At 47.6% G+C, this 15194-nt stretch overlaps 1 protein-coding gene across 1 annotated transcript in view; it reads right to left on the minus strand.

Moving 5' to 3' along the window:
- Positions 1 to 279: 279 nt before the first annotated feature.
- MYRFL (myelin regulatory factor like) overlaps positions 280 to 15194 on the minus strand; it is a 1005707-nt gene continuing 990792 nt past the window's right edge. The window contains exons 24-25 of the mRNA XM_086921958.1: positions 2585 to 2659; positions 280 to 696 (exon numbers count right to left, since the gene is read on the minus strand). Coding sequence (XP_086778084.1) covers positions 610 to 696; positions 2585 to 2659 — 162 coding nt within the window. The 3' untranslated portion in view covers positions 280 to 609. The remainder of the gene's footprint in view (positions 697 to 2584; positions 2660 to 15194) is intronic.

Consider the following 15194-nt stretch of genomic DNA (forward strand, 5'->3'; position numbering starts at 1 on the left):
AATTTTTCATCCTTTGTTTTCCATTGATATTCTTTTGCTACCCTATGGATTTGTATTTTATGCTTTTTACTATATTTTTGTACCCTGTTTTCTTTACTTGTTTTAATAAAGCTTTCTAAACATGAAGAAGCTATAAACATCCCTTTCTATAAAATAACATGAAAGAATGATACAAGTGGGAGGGAGTCATAAAAAGGGTGCATATCTTGTGTCCATTCCATCACAGTCAATGTTTGCACCGCCATGGATATTTCTGAAACATACCACAGTGCAATTCACTTAATTTAGTTACACAATTTATGTAAAGGATAAGAAATAGCTCCCTATTTTACAATTTATTTGAAATCGATGGCACAATTTTAATATTTACAATCGAAATGTTGGTTCTGTTTCAGAGAAAACTATAATTTTACAAGCATGACATAATCTATGCTTTGTCAAACAAAACAAGTTTGTTTATTTTTTATATTTATATTAGAACCCAAGTCCTGGGACACTATAAAACAAGGAAAAACGCGTTGGGCCGTCAGTAAAGTTAAAATGAAGATAGCTGGTATCCGTGCTGGTCGAAATTCTACTTTCTGAGAAGGAGTTCATTGTTGGAAATATTTAATTGCATTGTCGATAAAAGTAGAAATAGTAATCCGTAAAAAATATCCCAGCGAAGTATGGATCTGTTGAGCAGTTTGCAAGGTCCTGTGGGCACAGAATAAAACATATATTAATAGTAATCAGTAATTTGAAATGCAATAACCTGATATTCTCTGCACCTCAAAATAGTAAATCACTTCAATACTTATGCAAGTATCATGATTTAATATTGCAAGTCCATACCATTTACAGCGTTCTATAGATCCCATACAAGGGCATCCAAGTGCAGAACAGAAATATGAATAATAATCATTTTTACTGTATTTTTTACACTTGCTAAGGTTGTCATAATTTTTTTTATCTGAGTAGTGTGCCAATTGTAGATAGTATAATTGAAGATAGTACATACTATTCTATAATTTACAAACATTCACTGAGGCTTGAAAACGCACTTACTACACTTAGGGGCTGATTAGGATGGTGGGGAGACCGCAACTGACAAGCTGTCGTGGCTCTTTCCCCACCATACTAAGCAGCTTTCCCTCCTACTAGATTCTGATGGCGGGCAGTGTGTTGCGGGCAGAAAGCCCAACAGCCACGGGTTTGACAGTAGCAATCATTCCGATCGACTGCTCCACATCTCCAGAATGGTGGTGGTGCCTTAGAGATAACGATGTCCCTCCCCGCCATCCATTTCATGGTGGTTCACCCACCAGGAAAAGGCTGATGGAAAGGGACATTGGGGGCCTGTAGTAGGCCTCCCTTCCACCTCCCCCCCCAGACATGGACCTGTGGAGCACCTATGGTGTTCCCTACATATCCATGCACCAGATGATGCCTGTCACATAATCAAGGGATATGGAAAACACCCCTTTTTTTACCTTACGGCGGGTGCTGCAGCTAGCAGCACCTGTCGCAATGTAAAACGTGGGCAATGCGACCGCTACAGTGGTGGTCGAATCCTAATTTTCCCTGTGGGACCGCTGACAGCATGTCGGGCGGTCCCCATCTCCGATAGGGTGGCAGGCAGACGTAAGTCCGCCCTCCATCCTAATCTGCCCCTTCGTTATCATCCAAATAAATACAAAAAAATAGTTATCATCAAAATAATCCTTTGTAAGTTATTTAGAAGGGTGAAGTGCCCAAGCCATACAAGTATGCCATATAATAGAACAATGATATTTAATGATGAAATATATGAGGGATGTGAATACATTTAAATTTGGTCTATGTTTGATTAATGTGTGAATAGAGAACACTGCAAATTCTAAGGAGCAGGGCACTTGGAGTAAGTCAGCAGTGAAAGTGGATAACATGTACTTGTTCATTACAGCTGATATCACTTGCATAATCATAACTGAGCAACACATTCTAATTTACACATACGTGAAAAAGAGTTCACATGATGCATTCGGCAAGTTACAATTTGTAACCTTAATTCTGTTAGTCAAGAACAGAATGTTTTTGCCTCTGAATAATGCACAACGGGACATTAATGTGAGGTAAACGAACATATCTTGTTTATTCTAAAAGAATTGTCCCATGTTCGTAAGAAATACGATGGTATCCAGGAGCAGGCACCCTCTTCTGTCAGGTGGGTTCTGCAAATGTTTTTGAAGTGTGGAAATTAAAAATGAGCCCAAGTCATTTAACTAATCTGATTCTTTCCATGGTAAACAAATAAATGCAATTTTCATACAGCTATTAGAATTTTAAAATGAAGACACTAATTACAGCTTTGACTGACTACAGCAAAAATACAGACAAGTTAATTGCTTTAATTACAAGCATAGCTTGTACTTTCTTTTTTATTTGTTGATTTTTGCTTGATAAGCACTTTTTTGTCGAATTATAAACATCCATACTATCCGTTTTCTAGCTTTTATTTTATCAGTATAAGATAATTTTTGAATTACTATAAATGTGGAAGTAAATTAACTTTTGCAAGGTCCTGTGCTGAAGTGGGTCTGATTTGTATTTAAAAAATACTTACTGGTGCTGCTACACGGAAATGGTATATACTCTCAGACAGCCAGGCGACTGGGAGAATCCAGTGATGCTGCAGCCCCTGGGCAAATACAAACATTACATGATGAGCTGCAAAAATATGGAGCTGACGTGCAGATTTTTCAATTAGATAGAAACTAGAGGTCTCATTTATGAAAAGTGCTGCATCGCTGGTTGAAAACAGCGATGCAACACTTTTCAGTGCGCCCTCCTTGCAACACCATGGATGTGCCGTATTTACAGTATGGCGCTCCATGTCTCAAGGATTTACCAGATACTTCAGGAAACCGGACGAATTTGGTGGCGGAGTAATAACACATTGCTGGAGTGTGTCCCAAAACTGAAGCAACTCCAGCAATGTGTCATTACACATGGGCAAGTCCCATATAAAATGGCAGGCGTAAGGATTTGATGCTGTGAACTGGTAGAAGTGGCGCAGTGAAATCTCATAGATTTTACTGCGCCACTTCTACGAGCCTTTTTTATAGGGGACCGCCTACCCTGAATACATTATACCTAACACAGGTATAATGTAGCGCAGGGGTTTACAAAGTTATGCATCTGCCTAGAGGTGTCACTATGTAAATATGGCTCAGTGTGGCGCATTGTTTACAGAGACGCAGAGCCACAAAAAAAGTGATGCAATGGCGGCGTAGGGCCTCATAGATAAGCCCTAGCAAATGATGCTGGCATCGTATATATGAGCCAAGCAAAGGCCATTGGAAGCCTTCCTTGCTAGATGGAGTCGGAAGGACATCAAAGCTCGAAATATTGACGTATTGACTAATAGGATAATGGATGGAGATTTATACTTTGATCTCTCGAGAACAAGATCTTTCAGTTCTCTGTACACAGCCAGAAATATCTGACACATTTACTTCATGTGAATCAAACAGAGCACAAAAGGGGGCAAAGCAGTTACAATTTCGAACTGTTCTTAACTCCTGATTTCCACGGGTCTGTCACTGCTATCGGCCCTTTTGGTTGCATTAAGTTTCTCACCCTCTTACATCTTCTTGTTTGAGATGACAATGTAGTAGACAGCTGTAGGAAGGTACATCCTGACTATGGTTGCCCCCAACTTTTTGCCCTGTGTTTTAGCTGGTTTTGGACATAGTCGACCTGGGACCCTGCCAATCAGGACCCCAGGCCTACTGCTCTCTCTTTAAAATGGATTCCTTGTACCCTAGGTGCATTTCCAATTGGGACTGGGCCACCTTATCAGACCCCGTAACGCAGGGCATAGGTGTACCCAGGGCCGCCAGGGGCTGCAGCATGTATTATGCCACCCCTGGCTGGCCTCCTAAATTTGACACAACTGGCTGCATGACAGCTGGGGCGAAGTCGTGTAATCACCCTTTGCTGTAGGTATAGTAGCTCTATATCTAACCATACAATGGACACCCGAGTTCCTATCAGTCACTCCTATGGCAGGCCTTGACAATCCTGAAGGCAGAGTGCGTGGGCTCGTGTGAACTGTGTTCTGGCCCGAGCCGAGCCGGTTGCAGCTTGCGGAGCAAAGGTCCAATGGCTGTTCCATGATAACGCGTGCCACATCGGTAACTACGGTGTCGCGTTATCAAGACATGTCGAGTAAGGTGTCATACGAATCGGGATGCTGCCCTCTCACCAACCCTGGCGACGAGGTTAGCATTCCGCCCTTCTAGAGGGACACGACATGTACGTAACTGTGAACCCCGGTTAAAGTTAACTAAAGCCTCAGCTCCACAAAATGGATGCTGCCACCACAGACACAATTCTGACCTCCTGCTGCTGGGAGTCCTTCCAGCGAGGAGCACTTGGACAAAGGGTTTCCTGTCAAGGGCGCTGTTCGCACCGTCCCAGACAGGGTTTGTGTATTCTGGGTAGGTAGGGCTTTGGCGAGAAGGTGACTGCGGAGTGGCACCCCGGTGCTCACTACGCATCTGCCGGTTAGAACCAGTTCCAGGGGCGACAGCCCTGGCCTGGGGAAAGCCCGGCAGGGGAGAGGGGCGTAACTACCCCCCTTCCTGGTCCCACCCTTAGGGCAGGACCTAGTCATGTACCCACCCCTTTCTTTAGGATAAAGACCGGAGCGGGGACCCTTCCAAATTAGATCATCTTTGAATCAAGAATACTTTCTACGAAAGGACTTCAAGACTCTTCTCAAGATTTCTCCCTTGTGGCTAAGGAGTAGTCACCCTGCATCAGCGGGCACCATCTAAGAACTCTGCGGTTTGCTGTAAGTCCTTCCTCAAGGAATCCGACGGCCCAGCTCGACGAGAACCGGCTTCCCTGGCACCTCTGACCTCTACCCACGTCATCAGCTCAGCTGTGATCGGTGGGTGCGACGAGACCTCGAGGGACCGGCCATCATCAGAACCTGCACGCTCTTAAAAACCAGCACGACCATCGAGGTAACTCTCTGGTGAGTGCTCTGGGGTCCGAGAAGCCCCGACCCTGAGCCGCTCCAGCACCGAAGTGCAGTCTCCCAGCATCTCCACGATCTGCGTGGGGCCCTTCTGCTCGCTGCTCAGCACGTTGTCTGGTCACTGGCCGCTGGCTTGTGCCCTTCTGTGACGACATCCGAGAATCATCACTGCCGGTCTGGTTGCTCCAGACTGGCCCTTGCTTCCATCTTTCCGAGAAGCACCCCGGACCCTCCTGGTCCACTCAAGACGCCGACAGCGACATCCGTCGTGGGACAGCTCGCACCTCCACCGTGGTCGCCGACAACGCCTCCTGGTCCGAGAGACTGCAGAGCCTAGCGTCGCCCAGTCACCTGGTCGAGGTGACGGCCAACCGGTGCCTTCCTGGTACCCTCTGACTACTGGCTAGTAGTACGAACTTGGTCCCCTCTGCTTTCAGGTTTCATCAATCTCCGATCCAGGCTTGGATCTCTACGAACTATTCAGCACTGGTCGCCGGCCAGCAACTCCTTTCTTCCGGCTCCTGGCTCGTCAGCGAAGACCCCGACGCCTGTAAGACTTGTGCAGCCGCAGCCCTCGTGGCTAGGTAACTCGCCATTTCGGTGCCTGCATAGCCTCCTTACTCTAGGGTCCCGAGTCCCTCGCTTCCGACTTGCCTTATCGGGTCCGCCCGAGACCTTAACCTTTCCGTGTCCTCGGACACTTGTTTTAATTGTGCACTTGAAGTAATTGCCTAAGAGATTTGGTTTGTGCTTAGTACCCTGTCCTCATAAGGAGTACAGGGCTGTTGTGATTCTTAATAAATATCCTGTTTATTTTCATAACACTTGTGTGGTGTCCTTTCACTTGGTGTTCAAGGGGTACATGTGTGGTAAACAGCTGGCTTAACACGCCCTCTCGAGTCTTTAGCCTTAGACTGCTCGTATCCACGCTACTAGGATAGCTGGTCTATAAGGTTGACTTACAACCAAACACCATAAGGGTCGTTGGAACGATACATAGCGGTCGCTAGAATAGCGAACGTTGCATATCGGGCCAACTTCTCACATTGGTGAGCAGCGGGTGGGATTTGAGCTTGCTGTTGTTTTACCACACGTATCCTAAGAATATCTTGTTGAAAGATCGCATAAGTACTGTTAGTACATATAACTAAAGCTTAGAATACTCTGAGTTCTACTGAACCAGCTGTTGTAGCTCCTCAAGGCTTAGCACACCTTGGCTGCAACTCTTAGCAAGGGAACAGTAGGGAAACACATAGTGTAGGTAGGTGCATCACTTACACCGCACTAGAAACAGTATGTCGGACAAAGGAGGAAACTCTGAGTCTCCCCTTGTGTCAGTTGACCCTCCACAGGTCATCCCTTCAAGATATACTGCGCTTAACTTCCATGAGTTACGACAAGTATGTACCTCTAGGAAGATTAAGCAAGGGGCTAACCCCACCACCTCCTTTCTGATTGGTCTCCTCGAGACTTATGATGCCAGAAAGGCTGAGAAGCTTCTTAGCCATTCTAATCCAGAAGGAGACATGCCTCCCCTCGAGGGAACCCGAGACGATCCTGACCTCATCCACCTCGCAACTGAGAACGAAGATGGGGAGGAAGATGAGGATGAGGATCTCTCTGGGGATGAGGCAGATAAGGGACAGGTAGAAGTCGTCAGACTAAGCAGGTCCAACTTAAGCAAACATGATAGCGGTACTGGGGGACCCCTGGGGCCACTATCAGGTCAGCTTAACATTGGGAATGGACGAGCCAGATCTCTGTCAAGAGGCTCTGGCAGATCCCTTCAAACCAATGGCTCTCACAACTCGTCTCAGAGAGGGATGACGTCCCCTCAGAGGAGAGTATACGAAGCTAAGGAAAGGGCAGCTAATCTAAGGATCGAAAGGGAAGAACTTGCCCTGGCCAAAGAGAGGCTTGCCTTTGCAAGAGAGCAACAGTTAAGTGGGGTAGTCCCCACTGGTGGCAGCAATGTACCTAGCAATAGGGAAAAGAGTTTCGATACGAAACACCTTGGGAAGATAGTGCCCCCCTTTAAACAAGGGGACGACATCCACAAATGGATTACTGCTTTGGAGAGGGCCTGCACTGTGCAGGGTGTTCCCCAGAGTCAGTGGGCAGCTATCTTGTGGCTCTCCTTTGAAGGGAAAGGAAGAGACAAGCTCCTCACCACAAGGGTGGAGGATGCTAACAATTACCAAATCTTGAAAAATACACTCGTCGAGGGGTTCGGCCTAACCACTGAGCAGTACAGGGTGCTGTTCAGGGATACCCCGAAAACGCAGTCTCAAGATTGGTCTGATTTTGTCGATTGTGCCACTAAGGCTTTTGAAGGCTGGCTACTGGGTAGTAAGGTTACTGATTTTAAAGGATTGTATAATCTAATTATGAGGGAGCAAATCTTAAATAATTGTCAGAACCAGCTACTACATCAGCACCTGGTAGACTCTGAGTTGACCTCTCCACAGGAATTGGGTAAGAGGGCAGACAAATGGGTCAGAACCAGGGTTAGGCCTAAAAACCAGGGTGGTGACCAGAAAAAGGAATCGACCAAGCCTCAAGAGAAGGGTGGGGATAAATCCACAGAGAAGACTTCCCAAGGGCCCCAAAACTCCAACAAGGGTGGTGGGTCCCAGAACACTCCTTCAGAACAGAAGAAACCTTATTGCCATTCCTGTAAACAGGTGGGCCATTACAAAAGTGATGCCAAGTGCCCTAAAAATAGCAATAAGGAAAACATACCCCCAAGTAACACTCCCAGACCTCCTGTTACCACTAGTGGTAATCCCCCAGGTGGTGGGAGTGCCCCCAAGAATGTGGTGGGCATTACTTTGGGCAATCAGGAGGACTATGGCCTAGCCAGGTTCCCTGACCACACCCTTGTCTGTGAGACTGGCATGGGGTTTGCCAACTTCACTACTGGACCCCACATTTTGGGAAAGTATAGACAAGAAGTTTTATTGAATGGTCGGAAAGTTGAGGCATTCAGAGACACCGGGGCCAGCCTCACCATGGTGAGTGACCATCTGGTCCCCTCTGCTCAACTGACCCCTGGTTTTACTTATCAGGTGACGGACATTCATGGAATGAAGAGAAGGCATCCCATGGCAGTGGTCAAGCTCAGCTGGGGTAATGTCACAGGGCCTATGAGAGTGGCAGTGACAGATAACCTACCTGTAGATTGCTTACTGGGGAATGACCTGGAACTCTCAGCATGGGCTGAGGTGGAGCAAGAAACTCATTCCAGAATGATAGGCCTATCCAGACAGGTTAGTGGGGCAGTAATAGCTACAGCCCCAGTCCAAGCACCATTCCTCCCTGAAAAGGTTGGAAGAGCAGTGGTAGCCACTGCCCAGGCTCAGACAGACTTTACCGGACAGGATAGGAGGGCTGTGACAGTCACAGCCCAAACACAAACTGAGTGCCCTCCTGAAAAGGTTGGCAAGGCTGTAATGGTCTCAGCCTCTACTCAAACCGATAGTGAGGTTGTGAAGCCTGAAACCATGGATCACTCCACTCAAACAGAGAGCATTGAGGAGGAAGAAGAGTCTTCCCCCTCCCAGACACTAGGTGAGAGCCAGCCTCCTCAGGGAACTGACTCTACCCCTGTTGAAGGAACTGCCCCAGAGGTAGTCAGGCCTAGCCTGGCAGAGCCCCTGATGGCAGTGGACCCTTCCCAGGTGGGACCCAGTCTGGAGCAGGTAACCTGCACCTCTCTACCCTGCCTCAGTCAGCCCAGGGCTGAAGAGGACAGGGAGGCCAGTGGTGGACCCAAAAGGGCCCCCTGTCCAAAAGAACCCCTTAATCAACAGATTAGGATCACTGAAGCTGGTAAACCTAGCCAAGTGAAAATAGAACAGACTCCTGAGGGATCCCCCTTAAAAGTAGTTAGGGAACTCCCACAGCTGGACACTGTTGGGCACAGCCAAACATGGGGCCTAAAAACCCCAGACCTGACCTGTCCCTCCAGTAAGCCAAACAGAGGGACTCAGCCTCCAGCTTTAGGTAGCCAGAGGCTGACCCTGAGAGCTCAGTGCATCTCAGCTAAAGAAAGGAAGGCACGCATGATGGATGGTGATTGGAGGAAGTTGAGCCCAAAGGTAGAGGAGCCTCACTTCAGTACTCCATCCCAGCATCAGCCTTCTTCTTTCCCAAGACACACCAGAGACAGAGATTCCCTATGGTGGAGACCCTCAGATACCCTTAGGGTGAGGGGTTGCCTAGTGGACCATGACACAGGGGGAAACCAAGCCAGAGCTGGTCCTTCCTTATATGGCCACTTAGGTAATAGAGGCTTACCTGGACAAGGATAGCCTTATCTCCTTTCGTTTGGGGGGGGGTTGTGTAGGAAGGTACATCCTGACTATGGTTGCCCCCAACTTTTTGCCCTGTGTTTTAGCTGGTTTTGGACATAGTCGACCCGGGACCCTGCCAATCAGGACCCCAGGCCTACTGCTCTCTCTTTAAAATGGATTCCATGTACCCTAGGTGCATTTCCAATTGGGACTGGGCCACCTTATCAGACCCCGTAACGCAGGGCATAGGTGTACCCAGGGCCGCCAGGGGCTGCAGCATGTATTATGCCACCCCTGGCTGGCCTCCTAAATTTGACACAACTGGCTGCATGACAGCTGGGGCGAAGTCGTGTAATCACCCTTTGCTGTAGGTATAGTAGCTCTATATCTAACCATACAATGGACACCCGAGTTCCTATCAGTCACTCCTATGGCAGGCCTTGACAATCCTGAAGGCAGAGTGCGTGGGCTCGTGTGAACTGTGTTCTGGCCCGAGCCGAGCCGGTTGCAGCTTGCGGAGCAAAGGTCCAATGGCTGTTCCATGATAACGCGTGCCACATCGGTAACTACGGTGTCGCGTTATCAAGACATGTCGAGTAAGGTGTCATACGAATCGGGATGCTGCCCTCTCACCAACCCTGGCGACGAGGTTAGCATTCCGCCCTTCTAGAGGGACACGACATGTACGTAACTGTGAACCCCGGTTAAAGTTAACTAAAGCCTCAGCTCCACAAAATGGATGCTGCCACCACAGACACAAGTCTGACCTCCTGCTGCTGGGAGTCCTTCCAGCGAGGAGCACTTGGACAAAGGGTTTCCTGTCAAGGGCGCTGTTCGCACCGTCCCAGACAGGGTTTGTGTATTCTGGGTAGGTAGGGCTTTGGCGAGAAGGTGACTGCGGAGTGGCACCCCGGTGCTCACTACGCATCTGCCGGTTAGAACCAGTTCCAGGGGCGACAGCCCTGGCCTGGGGAAAGCCCGGCAGGGGAGAGGGGCGTAACTACCCCCCTTCCTGGTCCCACCCTTAGGGCAGGACCTAGTCATGTACCCACCCCTTTCTTTAGGATAAAGACCGGAGCGGGGACCCTTCCAAATTAGATCATCTTTGAATCAAGAATACTTTCTACGAAAGGACTTCAAGACTCTTCTCAAGATTTCTCCCTTGTGGCTAAGGAGTAGTCACCCTGCATCAGCGGGCACCATCTAAGAACTCTGCGGTTTGCTGTAAGTCCTTCCTCAAGGAATCCGACGGCCCAGCTCGACGAGAACCGGCTTCCCTGGCACCTCTGACCTCTACCCACGTCATCAGCTCAGCTGTGATCGGTGGGTGCGACGAGACCTCGAGGGACCGGCCATCATCAGAACCTGCACGCTCTTAAAAACCAGCACGACCATCGAGGTAACTCTCTGGTGAGTGCTCTGGGGTCCGAGAAGCCCCGACCCTGAGCCGCTCCAGCACCGAAGTGCAGTCTCCCAGCATCTCCACGATCTGCGTGGGGCCCTTCTGCTCGCTGCTCAGCACGTTGTCTGGTCACTGGCCGCTGGCTTGTGCCCTTCTGTGACGACATCCGAGAATCATCACTGCCGGTCTGGTTGCTCCAGACTGGCCCTTGCTTCCATCTTTCCGAGAAGCACCCCGGACCCTCCTGGTCCACTCAAGACGCCGACAGCGACATCCGTCGTGGGACAGCTCGCACCTCCACCGTGGTCGCCGACAACGCCTCCTGGTCCGAGAGACTGCAGAGCCTAGCGTCGCCCACTCACCTGGTCGAGGTGACGGCCAACCGGTGCCTTCCTGGTACCCTCTGACTACTGGCTAGTAGTACGAACTTGGTCCCCTCTGCTTTCAGGTTTCATCAATCTCCGATCCAGGCTTGGATCTCTACGAACTATTCAGCACTGGTCGCCGGCCAGCAACTCCTTTCTTCCGGCTCCTGGCTCGTCAGCGAAGACCCCGACGCCTGTAAGACTTGTGCAGCCGCAGCCCTCGTGGCTAGGTAACTCGGCATTTCGGTGCCTGCATAGCCTCCTTACTCTAGGGTCCCGAGTCCCTCGCTTCCGACTTGCCTTATCGGGTCCGCCCGAGACATTAACCTTTCCGTGTCCTCGGACACTTGTTTTAATTGTGCACTTGAAGTAATTGCCTAAGAGATTTGGTTTGTGCTTAGTACCCTGTCCTCATAAGGAGTACAGGGCTGTTGTGATTCTTAATAAATATCCTGTTTATTTTCATAACACTTGTGTGGTGTCCTTTCACTTGGTGTTCAAGGGGTACATGTGTGGTAAACAGCTGGCTTAACACGCCCTCTCGAGTCTTTAGCCTTAGACTGCTCGTATCCACGCTACTAGGATAGCTGGTCTATAAGGTTGACTTACAACCAAACACCATAAGGGTCGTTGGAACGATACATAGCGGTCGCTAGAATAGCGAACGTTGCATATCGGGCCAACTTCTCACAACAGCCTTGTGTAGCACACATTAAATACTCCTCGAGAATCAATATTGAATGTTAGATTTGGTGAGGCAGAAGTAGCTGGGTGAACCTAGGAAGGGATAAGTGTATATTTTGCTAGTTCTGTTTTGAAGACAGCTAATGGTTTTTAAATGAAGAAGCACCATGTTTACTTGCAGATGACTTGTGATTATGACCTGGCTCCAGAATGAGCTCGGTATTCATCACTGAATGGGTTCATGTTTATGTACAGAGAATAACTAATACACAGATCTATCACAAGTAGCAAAAGTTAAGTTGTGCAACATTTGACATCTCATAATATCACGAAGTTGACCCATCTTCACAAGCGTAGCCCTTCAATAGACTCCTGTTTGCTGCTGAGGTCCTAGATGGAGGTAAATCAGTGAAAACTGGAAAACAGGGAAAGGAATGTAAACATATTTCTTTACAGTCCTCTTTAGTTCCTCATCTTGCATCAGTCTTCATGACCACAGAGACGATGAGCCAGGACTGCCAAAGGGAAAGCCAAGAATAGTATGTGCTACGCATCGTAACCTCTGTGGGCCCTATTACAAGTGGGGTCAGGAAGACCGCATTGGCATTCCAACTTTGCCCCCTGGGTAATGAAGAATTCATGCTGGAGTCGTGATTACTGTACCGCCTACTATAGTTGTTTAGCATTAGACGACCCATCAGTTTGGGAAGACTCAATGCAAAATAGAACTTCCGCTCACAAATGAATAGGGTGATCAATGAGAAGAAAGTATGAGATATTCATCAACACATCAATTAAATCACATGAAAGAATATCACACCATATATGTACAATATTTCACAACACTAAACAGGCCAAACATAACAATGCCCGCTGTTTGCTACTAATCTCCGCCTCTTCCAGAGGATTCCTAATTGATGACCAGGAGCGACTCAACTACTGCCATTGAAGCAAACATATAAAGTACTGATATATTTCTGATTTTCAGCAATTCTGTCATTAAAGTCGAAAAAGTACAGATGTGACCCTTGACCCACAGTACTCTTTCAAAAGCACCTGATGTGGAGTTTTGAAGCAGAGGGTGGGAGTAAAACTTGCACCTCAGAAGAGTGTTGAAGGTTAGTCTCTACTGGTAGCAAAGCTGGTGCTTCATTATTATTAGGCATCTGCTTGTTTCAAAGTCTGTGCTCCCTGAGAGCCATCTGCAGAGAGTGCCTTTCACAGGATTGTTTTCATCCCCTCCTCGCTGTTGGAAGTTTTAACTTCTTGGGGCCTCATTCCAAGAGCCCTAGTAATTCCACTGGGACTGCTAACAGGCACAGATTAGAGATATCATAAAAATATGTTACTTCACAAGGAACCGTACCAACATTGATTTCACCCATACACCTCACAGCCCCAAGTGCAGAGAGAGGTGGTAAGGGGGGTAGGAAGATAGGAAGGGTGAGTGGCCAACATATGAATATGCAACAGCAGTTCAGGAAAAAAATAAAGGATAAATTAGCACAACAAAGTCGATGTTTTGAAATCGATGTCTTCACATAAAGAACAAGCCCTGGAAAGCCAGTAAGTCTCTGCAGTGAAACATACGCCAATGCTTTCTTTGGGAGAGATAGCCATTGCAGATAAAAGACAACCTATAGGACAAAGTCTTATTTACTGCAGTGTGGGAAATTTCAAATGTTTTCTCTCATGAATTTACTACAATTAGTACCAATAGTTCTGGGACATTTCTACATGGGGATTTTCACTCTGAAAATCAGGACTGTCTCATTCCTTCTAATTTGTTTTTGAGTAATGAAAAAGATAAACAACATAAATGTAGATTCAAAGACGTGTCGAAAACTGTTTAAAAGTTAAATCACAGGAAAACATACTTTCATTTTCAGTACTAACTACTGTGACAAAATATTGCCAGTTTGCAGGGGAAAATCTATGCCAATGCGTAAATCTTTTCAAGCAGGAAATTATGCAAATAACACACAAGCCAATCTCTGGGAACTACATAAATTTAACTTGTTGTCTGTCTCTTTAATTACATTGCAGGTGACGGTACTGGGAAATGGGTGAAAGAAAGAATACAATTACTACTCCGGTCTGATCCCTCTTCCCTTCTTGCTTTGCAGTACCTTTCAGTGCCTAAAACTAACCCCTAATCCTCAAGAAAATGTCATAATCTGTAGTTTTCAGCTCATACTTCAGTCTCTTTTTATACTTGTGAACATGTTATTGTGGAATAGAGGTAAGTATTGGTCTACTGTTGGCTCAAATGGTCTAAGGTTAATTGACAGCTTAGATCCTATTTTTCCAAGAGAAATCATATCATGAAATTTAAACCTGTGAATTAAAGTTTGCACTAAATGTTTGGAGCAGGTCCTTAGTTCGATATCTGCTCACGTCACTTCGCATACTTGTACCTGTTGTTTTTTCCCTTATTAAAAGAAAATCAAATTTTTTTCAGCGGTCAACCTTTATGCCTGCAGGTCTGAGTAGCTGTTAGAAATGGGGGTCTCTAGTTGGCAATGGTTTGCACCTTTATCCAAATAGCGACCCTTCCTTCTAGTCAGGATAATGGAGATTCACAATTGAAATAACCCCTGCTCACCCCCTTGGTAATTTGGCAGGAACAGTCAGGCTTATCTCAGAGGCAGTGTGTAAAGCATTTGCACATAATCAACAGTAATGCAGTGAAAACATTACAAATGGACACCACACCAGTTTTAGAAAAATAACCAATATTTATCTGTGCAGACATGACCAGGAAGATAAAAGACCATCATACAGTAATCAAAAATATGCCCTTTGTAAGAACGACTTTAAAATGCAGTTCCTTGAAGCCTATAGCTCTGACTAGGGCTAATGCGGTGCTAAAACCAAAGGAATTCAACGATTCCGGCCAACCGCGTTGGTGCGGACAGGAGTTAGTGTCAGCAGACTTATAAACAGTACCTATGGTTCTGGCCGACCAGGTCGGTGCGGGCTGGTCGTGGCAACCATCGCAGTTGCAATGTAAAGCGCAGCGGTGCGGCGAGAGATGCCCTCCAGTCGCGGTACTGGCCACGGCTCAGTGACGGTCGTCCAGGAGCGTCCTTGAGACCAGGGCTGCGGTGCAGAGTGAGGCAGTGCTTGTGGCAGTGCTGACAGGTCACGGTGCAAGCAACTGTGCCAGTTGATGGGAGCTAGTATCGGCCAACCCAGAATGCAGTGTGGAACGGGGTGGTGCGTCGTGTGACTTACGAGCGGTACCACCGAACCACTGTGCGATCACAGGTGTTAAGGGCATCGTGCAGCGACGATGATGGTTAGACCAGGGCAGCAGAGTGAAGCAAGGCAGTGCGCTGTGCCCACAGGTCCCGGTGCAAGCAGTGGCTCGGGGGCGGCGGCGGTCATTAACGACTGCCGGTGAGACCAGGGTTGCAGTGCGAAGTGCAGCGGTACCT

Source organism: Lissotriton vulgaris, chromosome 1_1, assembly GCF_964263255.1.
Source record: "Lissotriton vulgaris chromosome 1_1, aLisVul1.2, whole genome shotgun sequence".
In the NCBI taxonomy this organism is placed as follows: Eukaryota; Metazoa; Chordata; class Amphibia; order Caudata; family Salamandridae; genus Lissotriton; species Lissotriton vulgaris.